At 44.0% G+C, this 17,313-nt stretch overlaps 2 protein-coding genes across 5 annotated transcripts in view; both read left to right on the top strand.

The window, feature by feature from the left end:
• The window catches only part of PIGX (phosphatidylinositol glycan anchor biosynthesis class X), a 22,238-nt gene extending 20,648 nt beyond the window's left edge, over positions 1-1,590 (top strand). For both annotated transcript variants that reach the window (XM_070072308.1, XM_017347014.3), the window contains one exon: positions 446-1,590. In XM_070072308.1, coding sequence (XP_069928409.1) covers positions 446-604 — 159 coding nt within the window. In that variant the 3' untranslated portion in view covers positions 605-1,590. The remainder of the gene's footprint in view (positions 1-445) is intronic.
• Positions 1-17,313, top strand: part of PAK2 (p21 (RAC1) activated kinase 2) — a 125,839-nt gene that overhangs the window by 9,216 nt on the left and 99,310 nt on the right. Inside the window, exon 2 of one of the 3 annotated variants that reach the window (XM_017346650.3) lies at positions 446-502. The gene's annotated coding sequence lies outside the window, so the exon portion shown is untranslated. 3 annotated transcript variants of the gene reach the window in all.

The raw sequence follows: 17,313 nt of genomic DNA on the forward strand, positions 1-17,313 counted from the left end.
GAGTGCAGGGTTCAAGGACTTGAGCCATCTTATGCTTTCCAGACCATAGCAGAGAGCTGGATTGGAAATGGAGCAGCTGAGACCTGAACCGGCACCCATAAGGGATGCTGGCACTGCAGGTGACGGCTTTATCTGCTATGCCACAGCACTGTCTCCGAGCTATAACTTCTTAAAAGATAGTCAACTCTACCAAAAAGCAGAAAAAGTCAGAACTGATGAGAATTTATAAATAATTACAGGAATTAAGTTTGATTTTGTGACTTAAATAAATTGTTGGATCTGAAATGATCATTTGAACAATATTATGTGTATTGTAGAATTAGCTGAAAGATATTTAAAGGAAATAAGAAAGGGAAAAATGAAATTAAAGAATCTAAGAAATGGTTTTACCATAGATTGTACATTTGGAATGTCTCTAACTTCTCATCCCTGTTTCTCTCCATAGGTATATAAGAATGTGACTCTGCAGGTTCCGGTGGGACTGACCATTCATACCTCTTTAGTATGTTTTGTGACTCTGTTCATTACAATCCTGTGTTCTGTGCTGATCCTTATAGCCGTTTTCAGATACGGCCATTTTTCTCTTCAAGTTTTATGCAGTTAAATACCTTCTATAAAACTAAATAAGACCTGCTCATTTGTGACTAGAGGTGTTGTTCTACAGTTAACTCATTACTTTTGCTTTTGTCTTTATGTCTAAAATTATGTTTACTAACTGAAATCTTGGATCATTCTCAGTTAATTCCAAAATTTAGTGATCTACTGTATAAAGCCTTGATAAACTTCAAACATCAAAAGCCAAAAGAGGAAACTTCATTTTGTTAATTTTTAAAAATGATTTTGTTTGTTTATTTGAGAGGTAGAACTACAGACAGTGTGAGGAAGAGACAGACGGATAGGTCTTCTATCCTCTGGTCATTGCCCAAATGGCCACAATGGCTGGAACTGAGCCAATCCAAAGCTAGGAGCTAGGAGCTTCTTCCAGGTCTCCCATGTGAGTGCAGGGGCCAAAGCACTTGGGTCATCCTCTACTGCTTTCCCGGGCCTTAAGCAAAGAGCAGGATCAGAAGAGGAGTAGGGAACTGGTGCCCAAATGGGATGCTGGTGCCATAGGTGGAGGCTTAGCCTACTGCGTTACAGGGCCAGCTCCCATTTTGTTAAATTAATATTTCCACTTGTGAGTTGTGGCTTTATCTATACTGAAGATAGGAAAATGAGTTATTTATGTATTAGAGATAAGTTAGTCTCGTTTTGTGAGTATAAACCTTTGAATTTAACCTAAAAATTGAAAAAATAATTATAAATAAGAACAAAATAATGGGGGTGAAAGTCAAGTTTATTTAAACACTAATTTCATGAGAATATTAAACCATCCAGAGTTTCAAAAAAAATCATTGAAGTAGGACACTAAGAAATAACAATATCAAAATGGATTATCTGTTAAAGCATCTTAATTTTTAAAAATTTTACATTTCTTTTTAACGTATGAATTGGCAAAGAGCTTGATGAAACTGAGTATTGTGTTTTAGTTCTGATTTTAGTACACATACTGATTTTGTCGGAATATTAAAATCATGTTTTTAAAGAGAATACTTGTATTTTCTTAATTTTTATATTTATTTAAAAAATGGAAATGCCAGGTGACATTTTCTTTTAAATAAAGGATCTTGATTTACTGTTATACATGAGAAAAAATTAGAAAATAAAGTAAGTGCCGTAGGCTAATTAAAAAATAAAACTTCCAGGTGAGTGTTTATAGCAGTTAAGACTGTGTTGGGACGACCTCATCCCATAACAGTGCTGTGGTTGAGTCCTGGCTTTGCTGCTAGTCCCAGCTCCTTACTAATGTGTAGCCTGGAGAGGAGAAGAGTCATGACTCTAGTTGGGACCCTGCCACCCCCGTGGGACACTCAGATTGAATTCCTGGCTCTTGGCTCCTGGCTTTGGCCTGGCTGTCCTTGGCTGTTAGGGGCATTTGGTGAATGGGGGATCTCTGTCTTATCTGTCTTTTTGCCTTTCAAATAAATTAAATAAGAAAAAAAAAAAAACCCTAGGGGAAGCATGTTTTAAAACAGAAGCCAGGTTTCCATAGCCTTGGCTGCTCATAACAAGAGCCTTGGGTGATCACTGTCGTCATAAATAAGAGTGTCAATTTTTAAATCAACTACAGGAGTCACTGTGCACTTGCTCCATATGTAGGACCTCTGTCCTTAATGTGTTGTACTATTAGAATTAACAGTAAAACTAGTCTTCAAACAGTACTTTATACTTTGTGTATCTGTGTTGGTACAAACTGTTGAAATCTTTACTTAGTATGGAGTTGATTTTCTATATATAAAGATAATTAAAAATGAATCTTAATGAAGAATGGGATGGGAGAGGGAGTAGGAGGTAGGATCGTTTGTGAGTGGCAGGGTGGGTATGGAGAGAAGAACTGCTATAATCCAAAAATTGTACTTTTGAAATTTACATTTATTGAATAAAAGCTTTCTAAAAGAAAAACAACTAGGGTGTATTGGCATTGTCTTGTATAGAGAATTGGGATTCGATACATGATTGTGTAATATCTGTTTAATTTTTTAAAACATTTTGGTGTTTTTATGGGAATTAATCTTTCCTAGGAAAATTTGACTTGTATGGCTTAACTAGTCATATCAGTTCTATTCAGAATATATTTGAGACTTAAATATCGAAAAAGGCAAGCCAGTGCCATGAAGCGAAATATTATTAGAGATTTTTAAAAGCTTTAGTTGTTTTTATTTACTTGAAAGAATGACAGAGAGAGAGAGAGAGAGAAGTCTTCTACCTGTTGGTTCACTCCCCAAATGCTCATAATAGCCAGGGCTGGGCAAGCCAAAACCAGTAGCCCAGAACTCCATCTTGGTCCTTCATGTAGGCAGCAGGGACTCAGGAACTTGTAAGTGTTAGCAGGAAGCTGGATTAGAAGCAGAATGGGGACTCAAACTCGGATACTCTGATTTGGGATGTGAGTATGCTAACTGTTCACAAAACACCTAACCCATTAGATCTCGATATTGACTAAAATTTCAACCCAGTTTAGTTTTATATCAGTTTTGTATTTTCTTTATAAAATAATTCTCTTTTTTTTTTTGACAGGCAGAGTGGACAGTGAGAGAGAGAGACAGAGAGAAAGGTCTTCCTTTGCCGTTGGTTCACCCTCCAATGGCCGCCTTGGCCGGCGTACCGTGGCCGGCGCACCGCACTGATCTGAAGGCTGGAGCCAGGTGCTTCTCCTGGTCTCCCATGGGGTGCAGGGCCCAAGCACCTGGGCCATCCTCCACTGCACTCCCTGGCCACAGCAGAGAGCTGGCCTGGAAGAGGGGCAACCGGGACAGAATCCAGCACCCCAACCGGGACTAGAACCCGGTGTGGTGGCGCCACAAGGTGGAGGATTAGCCTATTGAGCCGCGGCGCCGGCCTTATAAAATAATTCTATGTTTTACAAGCATTTCTTTCACCATGGGATTAATAATAGTAAAATGGGCTTATAAAAGCCTGTTAAAATTTAGTAACATTGACACAAGGTTTTGGAATATGGTTAGGTGGTGGAACATAGTACTATTAAACTTATTCAGGCTGGCGCCACGGCTCACTAGGCTAATCCTCCGCCTTGCGGCGCCGGCACACCGGGTTCTAGTCCTGGTCGGGGCGCCGGATTCTGTCCCGGTTGCCCCTCTTCCAGGCCAGCTCTCTGCTGTGGTCAGGGAGTGCAGTGGAGGATGGCCCAGGTGCTTGGGCCCTGCACCCCTTGGGAGACCAGGATAAGTACCTGGCTCCTGGCTTCGGATCAGCGCGGTGTGCCGGCCGTGGCGGCCATTGGAGGGTGAACCAACAGCAAAAAAAGGAAGACCTTTCTCTCTCTCTCTCTTTCTCTCTCACTGTCCACTCTGCCTGTCAAAAAAAAAAAAAAAAAAAAAAAAAAAAAAAAAAAAAAAAACAAACTTATTCAGAGTGTGTGTGGGTATGCATATATATAATATAACAGTGTTCCTTTTATTCATCAGAACTAAGTTTCATCAGAATTTAAACAACTTTTCAAATTAATATTTAAGATTGGCTTGGAACATGGTTTAGCCATTTACTAATTTACACAGGTATTCAGAAGTATAATAAAAATGTGGATGTGAATAAAGAAAACTTTGATATGACTCTTTTTAAGATTTACTTATTTATTTATTATTTGAAAGAGTTACAGAAAGAGGGAGAAGGAAAGATCTTCCATCCACTGGTTCTCTCCTCAAATGGCCACAATGGCTAGGGCTGGCCAGGCTGAAGGCAGGAGCCAGGAGCCTCATTGGGGCTCCATGTGGGTGCAGGGGCTCCAGGACTTGGGTCATCCTCCACTGTTTTCCCAGGCCATTAGCAAGGAGCTGAATTGGAAGTGGAGCAGCTGGGATTCGAACTGTTGCCCATGTGGGATGCTAGCACACAGAAGTGGTTTAACCTGCTGTGCCACAGCACCAGCCCCTTATATGACTCTTTTGTAATAAATCGTTGTATATATCATCACTTTACTTTTTTTTTTCTTTGACAAGCAGAGTTAGACAGAGAGAGAGAGAGACAGAGAGGAAGGTTTTCCTTCCGTTGGTTTACCCCCCAAATGGCCGCCACAGCCGGCATGCTGTGCCAGTCCAAAGCCAGGAGCCAGGTTCCTCCTCCCAGTCTCCCATGCGGGTGCAGGGCCTAAGCACCTGGACTATCCTCCACTGCCTTCCCGGGGCACAGCAGAGAGCTGGACTGGAAGAGGAGCAACTGGGACCAGAACCGGCGCCCATATGGGATGCCGGCGCTGCAGGTGGAGGATTAACCAAGTGAGCCACAGCGCCGGCCCATCACTTTACTTTTTTAAATTATCATGCTGTTCTTTTTTTTTTTTTTTTTTTTAAGATTCATTTATTTATTTGAAAGTCAGAGTTACACGCAGAGAGAAGGAGAAGCAGAGAGAGAGAGAGAGAGAGAGGTCTTCCATCTGCTGGTTCACTCCCCAATTAGCCGCAACTGCTGGAACTGCACTGATCCAAAGACAGAAGCCAGGAGCTTCTTCTGGTTCTCCCACGTGGGTGCAGGGGCCCAAGGACTTGGGCCGTCTTCCACTGCTTTCTCAGGCCATAGCAGAGAGCTGGATTGGAAGTGGAGCAGCCAGGACTTGAACCAGTGCCCATAGAGGATGTCGGCACTGTAGGCTGTGGCTCTATCTACTACACCACAGTGCTGACCGCCACTTTACTTTTTTACTTTTTATTTTTTTGAATGACAGTTACAGAGAGAGGTAGTGAGAGAGAAAGTGAGCTCTTCAGTCTGCTGGTTCACTTCCCAATGGCTGCAGTGGCCAGAGCTGAGCTGATGTGAAGCCAGGAGCTAGGAGCTTCTTCCAGGTCTCCCACATGGGTGCCAGGAGCACAGGGATTTGGGCCATCCTCTACTGCTTTCCCAGGCATATTAGCAAGGAGTTGGATTGGAAGTGGTGTAGCCAGGAGTCGAACTGGCACCCATATAGGATGCCAGCATTGCAGGCCAGGGCACCACAGCGCCTGCTCCATCGCTTTCGATGTAATAGCATTTCTGGTTTTGACCTCCTTTGTCATCTTTTTTTGGATACTTAATGAATAAACACTTTATTTTTTTAAGTCAGTTTTGTAGTTCTGTATATAGTCTTTTTGTTGTTGTTTAAGGTAAAAAAAATGGATACTGTTTTTATGACATTATTTTCTGATATTTACACTGCTTCCAGTTTGTTTTTCTTAAAGCATTGTGTTAAGTTCTTTAGGATGCCAAAACAGAGAAATAGCTTACCTCAAATGTGGGTGGTAGTGGGGCCTCAGAGTGTGTGTGTGTGTCCAACAATTTATTTAGCTAGAACTTTTGGAAAATGATACGTGTTTGGAATTTGGAAAGATCTATTGTCACTCTAGTGATTTCACAATATGAATTTAAGGATTCCAGCCAGATTTTCTATTTATGTAAAGCTACACTTTGATAATTGATGCTGATTGATAATGATAGCAGAGATAAAGAAATTAAGGTGAAATGAACAACATCTACTTGTATTACCCTCCAAACTTATAAAATATGCAACTAGAAGGTAGTTGAATGTAGGGTTTGGTAGGCTGTGAGAGAATGAAATGACAGGAACTAAATATCCTCTTCTGGATTGTCCTGGTCAGTTAGAGGATGGGAGGCATTAGCTGTTGAGCTGTTTTTCTTGCCTTAAAGAGTTTCCTTCTGGAATCACTTTCCTAATGAACCATATCTTTTAGAGAGTTCTTCTAGTAGGTGTCTGTTGGTAGCATCTGTTTTTGTTTGATCTTATCTTTACTCTGTTCCTCTGATAATTTCACTAGGTATATAGTTCTAAGTTCAGTTATTTTCTTTCAGTACTTTGAAAATATTGTTACATTGTCAATTGCTAACCCGTTGTTGCTCTTGAGAAATCAGCTATCCATTTAGTAGCTGTTTCTTTGCAGGGAATGTCTTTTCTTTCTGATATCTGCGTTTTACTTTGATGTATTTGAAGTATCTTTTTTTAAAAAAAAAATTACGTATTTATTTCAAAGAGTTACGAGAGAGGGAGACCAAAGACAGAAGCCAAGAACTTTATCTTGGTCTCCCCACATGCTTAGAAGGGGCCCAAGTATTTGGGCCATTTTTCGCTGCTTTTCCCAAGCCCTTATCAGGGAGCTGGATCATAAGTGAGCAGCTCCTACACGAACTGGCACCCATATGAGATGCTGATGTCACAGGCAGCAGCTTTACCCACAGTGCCCTAACCCTGGCCCCTGAAATATCGTTTACTTAGTCTGCTTGGTGTTCAGTCTGCTTCCTGAATCTGAAGATTCTTGTATTTTTTAAAAAAAGATTTATTTATTTTGAAAGAGTTACAGGGGGCTCTTGAAAGTTACAGAGTTACAGAGGGGAGGAAGACAGAGGGAACTTCCATTCACTGATTCATTCCCCAGATGGCTGCAACAGCCAGGGCTGGGCCAGGCCAAAGCCAAAAAATTCATCCAGGTCTCCCAAGTTGGTGTCAGAGACCCAAACACTTGGGCCATCTTCCGCTGCTTTTCTTAGGCCATCAGCAGGGGATTGAAAGTGGAGGAGCTGGGACATAAACTGGCACCTATATGGGATGCCGGCACTGCAGGAAGTAGCTTTACCCACTATGCCGCAACACTGGCCCCAAAGAAGATTCTTGTCATTAATAAATTCTGGAAGATTCTTGGCCATTACTGCATCATATGCTGCCTCTTTTGTTTTCTCTTTCTCCTGAAATCCTCATCAGGGTTTCAGTAGACCTTTACAGGTTGTCTGCATGTCTCTTGCAGAGTTTTATGAAAGAAATCCAATGTGAGTCTCTGAGCTGCTGTCGGTAGTTTCTGCTTTATAATGAATACTCTCTTCAGTTGTGTGTAATCTGCTATTAAGTGCAAACATTGGCTCTGGTATAAATTCTTTATTTCTAGTCTTTCTATTTGGTTCCTTTTCAAAGCTACATGGTCATTTAAAAAAAAAATAGTATCTTGTTTCTTGGTCCCATTTTCTAGTTCCTGTCTTCTTTTCTTTAACATTTACATGAACTTCTCTTTTCTAACCAGTAATAGCAACATCTAAAGTCCTTATGGTTTTCTTTATTCCCTATAGTCTCTATTGACTCATTTATGGTGGTTTGTTTCTTTGGGTGTATTGTACTCACATATTGGGGGTTCATGTTTTGCTTTGGAAATCCTGTTTATCTGTGGAATCCTTTGAGACTGGAGTTGAGGACATACCTGTGCAGTGAGTATTTGTATTTGTTTCTTCCAGACCCTCAAGCACTACTAGCCTGGGACCACTTTCTTGACTTGAGGTTTCCTGGACAGTGCAGGCACTATAGCTTTGAACTTTCAAACCTTGGTGAGGGAGTATTTGTGGTTATTAATTCTAGAGAGACATTTTTCTCTTTCCCAAGTCTTTCTGCCTAGTCCAGGCTAAAATAGACAAATGTTCTGTGTGTTTCCAGTCTGCTCCTGGAGGGTATGCCTTTCAGTTTCCAGCCCCATGCAGGATCATAGTACCAGCTTCTTACACAGGTCCAACACCTTGTCTTGGATCTTCTGTGTCTTGTGCAGCCATTAAAACCCCGTAGATTTTTAAGATGAACAAATTCCTTCGACCTCAGCCGCTGTGGTTTCACTGCCCTGCTTACCCACTCTGGTTTCTTGTTGCTTCAGTAGGTTAAGTGTGGAATTTGTATTATTACCAGGGCACTCTCTTCTTTCATGCAAGCTTGGTTACACATTTGAAGGGATGTCCTATTTTAGCCAGTGTTCCTGTGTGTTTAATAATGGGAGCATTTTTTAAGATTTATTTATTTATTAGAAAGAGTTACAGAGAGAGAGACAGAGCGGCATCTTCCACCTGCTGGTTTACTCCAAATGACTCAGTGACTGAGGCTGGGATGAGCCAGGCCAAACTCAGGAGCCAGGAGCTTCTTCTGGGTCTCTCACATGGGTACAGGGCCCCAAGGACTTGGGCTGTTTTTTCACTGCTTTCCCAGGGACATTAGCAGGGAGTTGGGTCAGAAGTGAAGCAGCTGGGACTTGAACCAGTGCCCATATGGGATGCTGGTGCTGCAGGCTATGGCTTTAACTAGATGTGCCACAGCTCCAGCCCCAATGTTGGGAGCATTTTTCAGGTGATCACTAACGTGCCACATTGCTCCTTGATTCCTTTTCTCCTATAACCTCTGTATCAGTTGAGTTTTTTATGCTCTACATATGAAAATAAGCACAATCTGCCTCCCTCTCTCCATTTCTTTTTTTTTAAATTTATTTTATCAGAGAGCAAGTGAGTTGGAGGGGAGATTGTGATCTCCCATCCTCAATTGTTGTGTTTGGCTGGGCTGGGCAGAGTCTGAGTCTGGGTCTCCCACATGAGTGGCAGGGGCCCAGTTCCTTGAACTATCACCTGTTTCCTCCCAGGGTTAGCATTAATGGGAAACTGGAATTGGAAGCAGAGCTGGAACTCAAACCCCAGCACCCTGAGTACCCTTACTTTCATCTTGACCGCTGTGCCAAATGCCCACCTCCTGACCCCACTTCATGTCTACTGCTATCTAGTGTCTGTCATCATTACTGTCTCCCTAGTTCTGTATTTCTATACTTCATGCTCTATGTAGCACTCTAGTTATTTTTGAGTATAAACCAGATAACTCCAATTTCTTGCTTAAAACCCTTTAATGGCTTCTTGGAATATAGTGCAAACTTGTTTAGCTTGGTATTCGAGATAATTCATGACCTGAATCTTGTCTATCACAGTGTTTTCTTATACTCTGCCCTTCTTGCATTAAGTTCCAGCTCCACAGGCCTTCCTCACTGACCATAGTGGCACCGTTTGTACCACCTCCTCCCTGTGATGCTTTCACTGGGATGTTTCTCAAGGATGTTGCTTTCTGTTCGTAGCTTGAATGTCCTCTCCTTAAAGAGGCAGCCTCTGGCTGCCTCTCCAAAGTAATCTCATAGCAACATCACTACTTTTGCGTTTCTGTTTTTCTAAGCTCCACAAAGGCAGGGTGAATCATGTTCACCCTGTATCCCTGATGCCTAACAGTATGCAACACTCAATATATAGTTAAATATTTTTAGAACAGTGAATACACCGATGAATTCCTGTATGGATAAAATACAGAGGTCTTAAGTTTACAGAGGTGGAACTAAATTTAGTCACAAAATAACAGTTTGTAGGTAAAGAAGAAGAAAAATGGATGAAAACAAATGGCCTGGAGCATATTTGTGTGTCATCATTCGTCCGTCAGCATCTTCCGTTGGCAAAACCGGATCGGAGACGATGCTGAACTGATGCTGAGGGACTGGCTGGCCCCCTTGATACAAAGACTACCCTCTAAAAGCAGTGCCCGTCATTAAACTACAACTCCCAGCAGTCCCCGCGCGAGCGCGCCCAATGAGGGGCGCGGCTCCTCTCGGCCCGAGAAGCAGCAGGAGGGAGGGGAGGGGCGGCTGTTGGCCCCGCCCCTCCCCGCTCCCCGCCGTCTTCCTCCCCCAGGGTTGTGGCCACGCGCAGCGGCGGCGGTTGTTCCGCTTCCCCTCCGGCCGGGGCCGTCGCCATTGCCGAAGGCTCCCTCCCCTCCCCTCCCTGGCGCCCGCAGGGCTCCGCTGCCGCTCGGCCTAGCGGTAGCAGCGGCTGCGCTCCCGCGGGGCTCCTCTTCCCGCCCCGCTCGCCCGTCCCTCCCCTCTCTTCCGCGCGCCGCGCGCCTGCCCGGGGCGGCTCCGCAGCCCGCCGGGAGCTCGGACGGAGGCGCCTCGCCGGGGCGGGGACCTTTCCTCGCCTGGGGTAAGTGTGCAGACAGGCCCGGGGCGCGAGCCGCCGCTCTCCTTCCTCTTTCCATGTCCGCGGCCTGGCCGGCGGGAGCGGCCCGGGACTGCAGAGCTGCCTGCCTGCTTGAGCTGGGCCGGGGGAGCCGCCACCTGCGAGCCGGGAACCGCAGCTCCTGGGGCGGTGGCTCATTGTCTGCTCCCTAGGGGTGTTTTCTTCTCCGGCTGTAGCCTGAAATGGGAAGCTTGCAGGGCTGGGGAAGCCTCGCCGTTCCAGGAGCCACCCTGCCCCGAGCGTGGCGCACCCCGGGCTGCACCCAGCCCTCTCGCTGTTGCCGTCGCTCGCGTTGCAGCCGCCGCCTCCGCTCGCTTTCGTGCTGGACCAGACGTCTCGGGGCAGGTCCCTTGGCTTTTCCTGCCTTAGTGACTCTCAGCCCCTTTGGTCGCGGGTCTGTTACCCAGGAGTGTGGTCTCGAGCCCCCTAACTCTTCGCTCCGCTCCAGTCTGTGCCCGCTTTCCCGCACCCCACGTTTCCAGGGGCGTCGCGGGCCCCTGCCGACGACCGGGACTCTCAGACCTTGTTAGAGTTGTTTGATCTCCGGCCAGGACGTGAACGTTTGCGTCTTTTCAGGTGAAGCGAAGAGCGGCTCTTCACCATGTTTGGCTTTCTTTGAAACGCGCACACGCACGCGCTGCCACGAATTGCTCGGTGAACTCAAACCTTTTGACTAATTCTTGAAAGATAAAGTCATCCCGAGGCTGGAGCGCGCCAAGTAATTGCCATTGTCAGCTGGCGCGAGCTCGCACCCGTCCCTGAACCTGAAGCTCCCGGGCCGTGGGGGGAGGGGGCAGATGTCTTCCCCCTCAGGGAATACACAATTCCGTCAGCATAATTTCAATTCTTTATAGATGAGCCGCAGTTACTGTGTTTTTCAACCTTTGTAGAGACAGTCAAAACGGCCAAGCCTAAAATTAGACCGGGACGAGCTGTGTTTTGGATCAAGGTTGTGCACGTCACGTTTTTTCGCCTGCTGTGTGTGACTCTTCCGCTCTCAGAAGCAGGCAGGATATTGAAACGGACACGAATCTGTTCGGGGGGTTGTGCTGCTGTAAGGTTGTCCAGGAGAGTAACAGCAAATGAGGTTAGATCGGGATGAAGGCAGTGGATAGTAATTTCTGAAGCAAGTTAAAACTCGTCGGCTTTGCCAGGTCTGTGGCATTTGTAAAACGCCAGCGCTCCCTTATAGGGCTGTGTGTGTGTGTCGGTGCAGAAAGGAAAAGCCTTTCCCAGCTTCTGTTGGGGATACTGATCGAAGCCCTTTCACTTTTTCACCCTCAGCTTTTGAACCTTCCTAGTCACCAATTTCGCTAGGAACGCCCGGGTTTGTATTTACATTTTGGAAACTGAACTTCATGTTTCTGACCTGTAATGTATGTAGGTCTTAGACTGATGTTCAGATTTTTGGGAAAGAGGTTGACCTCATTTCAGCACATTTTGTGTTTCCCTTAACTAGTCCATTGTTAGCTCTCTGTTCAGCAGGCTCTGAAAAATATGGCTTACTACTCGGCTACAGTGCTGTCACCGTTGGGTAGTATCAGTTGGCCTTAACTTAGTGGAATGTCTTGTTGGCCAGACGGATTAAGGTGTAGAAAGGTTCAAGCATGAAACTCAGTCAGTTAATGTCAGCCTCTTTGCCAGTTCTCTCTAAGCAGTTATTTTTATTAAGAGTTCCTGGATTATTTCACTTCCCCTAGGGCCTTGGGGTCCTGGTTTACTATCATTCAGAGCCATTCTTGTGGACTTTGTGACATTTAATACTAAGCCTGCAAACCCAAATTCGTAAAGTAAGTATGTAGTTGGTGTTCATCTTCTAAATAAATGAGTTGGGTTCTCCAATCTCTGAGATAGACAGGTTTCCAAGTAGACTTGGTTTACTGTAGTTTGTGTTTCTTTTCAACTTTTTGGAGGAGTGAATTTAGAAATTGTTCACGTAGCTAAGGGTGAACTTGCAGTTATATGTTTTTAAAACAGTGAGTACTTGTTTAAGTAGCCAGGGATAAAATAAGTAGGTACTGTTAAATTCCTCTCTAATGTGCCATTATTGGTTATTATAATAATATTCAAGTATAACATTTCTTGCTGAAAATTTTTTAAGATTTATTTATTTATTTGAAAGAGTTATGAGGCAGGGGGAGGGGAGAAAGAGAGCTCTGAAAGACACTCCATCTGCTGGTTTACTTCCCAGTTGGTTGCAGCGGCCAGGGCTGGGTCAGGCCAAAGCCAGGAGCTTCACTGGGGTCTCCTACATGGGTGGCAGGGGCCCAGATACTTGGGCCATCTTCTGCTGCTTTCCCAGGCACTTTGGCGGGAAGCTGAATCTGAAGTGGAGCAGCTGGGACTTGCGTAGGTGCTATGGGATGCTGGCACTGCAGGTGGCGCTTAACCCAGTGTGCCGGCTCCAGTTTTCTGCTTTTGATTAAAACTTGAAACTGGGCAGTGTTCAAGACTTTAAGTCTTTAGAGTTTTGATGAGTTTGTTCTCAAAAGCCCTTTCAGAGTTAACTATCTACTGTTAAGAGTTTTATTTGTGAAATTAGAAATAAGCATCTGTTGGATGTCATATTGTTTTCACAATGATTTTAAAATCATCAGCGCTGTGGCCTAGTAGGTTAAGCCTCCGCCTGCAGTGCCGGCGTCCCATATGGGCTCCAGCTCCAGTCCCAGCTGCTCCTCATCCAGTCCAGCTCCCTCCCTGCTGATGGCCTGGGACAGCTGCTGGCTCCTGGCTTCTGATCGGCCCAGCTCCGACCATCTCGGCCATTTGGAGAGTGAACCAGCAGATGGAAGCTCTCTATCTCTTCCTTTCTGTCTATAAATAACTCTGCCTCTCTAATAAATAAATCTTTAAAATCTAAAAATCTAGTCATTATTTTTCATAGCAGTACTTATAGTGATACCTCATCTTTTTTAGCAGTTGTAAGGGAGTGTATTATAAGGTATTTGTTTAATTATTCTTGGTCATTTATGTTATTTTCAACTTTGAAAGTTAAAACTACAGCCTTGATGAATTTCTTTATATCTCTGTGTACATGAGTATGTAAGTGTGCATTTTAAGTTTTGGTAGATGCTAAATTGCCTTCCAAAAAGCCTATACCAATCTTTATTTCCTTGTTGAGTTGTAGGAACTTTTTACACATAATAGATATTAATCTTTTGCCTTCTGTATAAAGATCTTTCCTGTTCCACCTTTATAGAAAACATTCTTGCATGTTTTTTTGTACTTTGAGTAATTGCTGTGTTTTGATGTTAATCTTTCTGGAATATTTTGTGGGAGAGGGGTATAACAGTTAAAATATAGTTTTGCTGTAAAAATGAAATATAGGCTTAAAACATTTCAGAAGTTTGAGAGTGGTGTGGATTGAGAGAGGAAATCTTGTAATGGTTTTATTGTAACTCGTATCTGGAAAGGAGGGGATGCCCCTCTTTGACTCCTAGTTCTTGTCAGCCACCTTATTTGTTCTCATCTTTTCAAATCCCAGTTCTGTGTGTGTGTGTGTGTGTGTGTGTGTGTCTAGTTCTTATTTATTTGAGAGATAGAATTAGAGCTCCCGTCTGCTAGTTCACACCCCACATACCCTTATTGGCTGGTATTGGTTGGGCCCAACCCAGGTCTCCCATGTGAGTGATAGGAATCCAATTACTTGAGCCTTCTCTGCTGTCCACTAGGGTCTGCCTTAGCAGGAAGCTGGAGTCAGGAGCCAGGGCAGGGGATGGAACCCAGGCCCTCTGATATGGAATGCAGATGTCTTAAGTGCTAGGCCAAATGCCTATCCCCATATCTCAGCCTTTGGGTGTAGCTTTCTAAAGGAATCTTTCCTTTTTTAAAATTTTTTAAAGATTTATTTATTTGAAAGTCAGAGTTACACAGAGAGAGAGAGAGGTCTTCGATCCACTGGTTCACTCCCCAGCTGGCCGCAACGGTCAGAGCTGCGCTGATCTGAAGCCAGGAGCCTCTTCCAGGTCTCCCACGCGGGTGCAGGGGCCCAAGCACTGGGGCCATCTTCTATTGCTTTCCCAGGCCATAGCAGAGAGCTGGATCGAAAGTGGAGCAGCTGGGTCCCGAACCGGCACCCATATGGATGCTGGCGCTTCAGGCCAGGGCGTTAACCTGCTGAGCCACAGTGCTGGCCCCAGGAATCTTTCCTTTTACTATGATTTAGATCATCTTACTCTATATGCTCGCTCGCTCTCTTTTTCTCTCTCTCTCTCTTTTTTTTTTTTTTTTTTTAAGATTTGTTTGAAAGTCACAGTTACACAGAGAGACACAGAGAGAGAGGTCTTCCATCAGCTGGTTCACTCCCCAGTTGGCCGCAACAGCCAGAGCTGCACCGATCTGAAGCCAGGAGCCAGGAGCCCGGAGCTTCTTCTGGGTCTCCCAGTCGAGTGCAGGGGCCCAAGCACTTGGGCCATCTTCTACTGCTTTCCCAGGCCATAGCAGAGAGCTGGATCACAAGTGGAGCAGCCAGTTCTCCAACCAGCGCCCATATGGGATGCTGGAGCTTCAACCCACTGCGCCATAGTGCCAGCCCCACTATATTCTCTTAACATGATAATCTATAATTGTTTTTTGCTCATCTGGAAAAGAATTATTTCTCAATTTTTGTAATGTGAAACCAGTCGATCAAAGAGGGAGCTGGAAGAATTTAGTAATATTAATTAAAAGTGAGATACACACACTACAGAGTCATTTCAGCTGTCCTTACTGAAGTTTCCTTAACATCTTTCTGATCAAGCTTTTATGTTTGGTAATATTTTTTCATGTGAATAATAGGTTCTCTAAAGATAGGGTTTACTTTGGTTTTTGCATTTATTTCATAAGAACAAAGTATGTGTTAATGTATAATCTGTGCTTCAAAAAATTCCTGCTCCTGGGGCTTGCATTGTAGCACCGTGGGTTAAGCTTCCACTTGGGATGCCTGTATCCCATGTCGGAGTGGCAGTTCATGTCCCAGCTACTCTCCTTTGCTAAAGCATCCTGGGAGGCAGCAGATGATAACTCCAGTGCTTAGGCCCCTGCCACCCCCTTGGGAGACCCTGATGGAGTTCCCCACTGCTGACTTCAGCCTAGCCCAGCCTGGCTGCTATGGGCATTTGGGGGAATGAACCAGCAAATGGACGATCTGTCTTTCTAATGCTCTTTCATGTAGATGAAAGTAAATTTTTTTAAAAACCCCACTTTTAATTTTGAGATTATTTAGTTATATAGGCTAATGAGTGAACAGTCTTGTGTTGTAATACACACAAGAACGTAAGAGGTGGGATAAAGCATTGAGACAAAATTTCAGGCATTCTAAAGAGCAAATTGTTAAAGCATAAGAAGTTACATTCACAGATGTAGTAGAAGTATTAGCCAGTTGCTTGCTAAAGTATCCCTTTTGTAATTCCCAATCTTCTCCATCTTCCTGATTAAATATTTGAAAAGAATAGTTTTTTTAAAAATGTTATTCCATTATCTCTAACTCTTGTTGGTGTTTTGGGATGTCTCTTGCCAATGCTTTGTCTTCTTTATATGTTGTTTATACATAATTTTTAAAAAGATTTGTTTCTGTAGCAATGATTTGTTTTATAGCAGTGTGAGTCCCTGCTACTCACAGGGGAGATCAGGATGGAGTTGCTGGCTCCTAGCTTTGGCATTTGGTACAGGCATTTGGGAAGTGGACTAGCAGGTAGAGAATAGCTCTGTCTCTGTCACTCTGCCTCTCAAATAGATGAAAATAAATATAATAAACATTTTTTAAGATTCCAGTAAAAAGAAAAAAAGATTTGTTTCTTCATTTCAGAATCAGAGTTAGTGAGGGAGAAACAGAGCTTCAATTCTGCTAGTTTATTCCCCAAATGCCTCTAACAACTGGGGCTGGGCCAGGCTGAAGCCAAGAGCCAGTAGTTTCATCTGGGTCTCCCATATGGGTGGCAGGGACCCAACCACTTGTGTCATCTTCTGCTGCCTTTTCCAGGCCATTAGTAGGGAACTAGATTGGAAGTGGAGCAGCTGGGACTTGAACTGGCTTCCACATGGGCTGTCCATGTCATGGATGGTGACTTTAGCCGGTATGCCAAAACACCAGCCCCCACATAGGTAATTTTTATGAAGCAGGAACAAGGCATTCTGAATAATTTGTTACCATATTTTTAAAATTTAACATTAAATCTTGAATGCTTCCTTTGTTCTTCTTAGAAATATTTTTAATTGATTTTTAACATTGAGCTAACATTGTATTTTAGGATTGTGCCTTTACAGTTTCACTGTAAATTATTTCTGATTTTAAAGATATAAATAGCACTATGGTTATCTTTGAATAAATCTTTATCTCTGGTTATAACTTTATTATTATTATTCCTTTTAACTTGAAAGGAAGAGACAGAGAGTACTCCCATGGGCTGGTTCACTTCCTAAATATATGAGAAGCAGGCACCCAAGCACTCAACAGGTGTCCATGAGTGGCAGGGACCTAATTACTTGAGCTATCACTGCAGTAGAGGAACTTGGAATTGGTGAAGCTTGAACTGGGAGGGGGCCTGGGAATCTGACCCAAGTACTCTGGTAGTTATGTCTTTTAAGATTTATTTATTTATTTGAGAGGCAAAGTTACAGATAGAAGTAGAGGCAGAGAGAGAGAGCTTCCATCTGCTGGTTCTGCTGGTTCACTCCCCAAATGGCCACAAAGGCCAGGGCTGGGCCAGGCTGAAGCCAGGAGCTAGGAACTTCATCTAGATCATACATGTGGTGTGGGTGCAGGGGCCCAAGCACTTGTACCATCTTTTTCCAGGGGAAAAGTGGAGCAGCCGGGACTTGAGCTGGCGCCCATATGGGATGCCTGCCGGCACTGCAAGCTGCAGCTTTACCAGATACGCCACAGCGCCGGCCCCTTAACCCATGTCTCAACCACTAAACAATTGCCCCTGCTTCATGGACTTTAATAACCAG

Source organism: Oryctolagus cuniculus, chromosome 4 (genome assembly GCF_964237555.1).
Source record: "Oryctolagus cuniculus chromosome 4, mOryCun1.1, whole genome shotgun sequence".
Classification (NCBI taxonomy): domain Eukaryota; kingdom Metazoa; phylum Chordata; class Mammalia; order Lagomorpha; family Leporidae; genus Oryctolagus; species Oryctolagus cuniculus.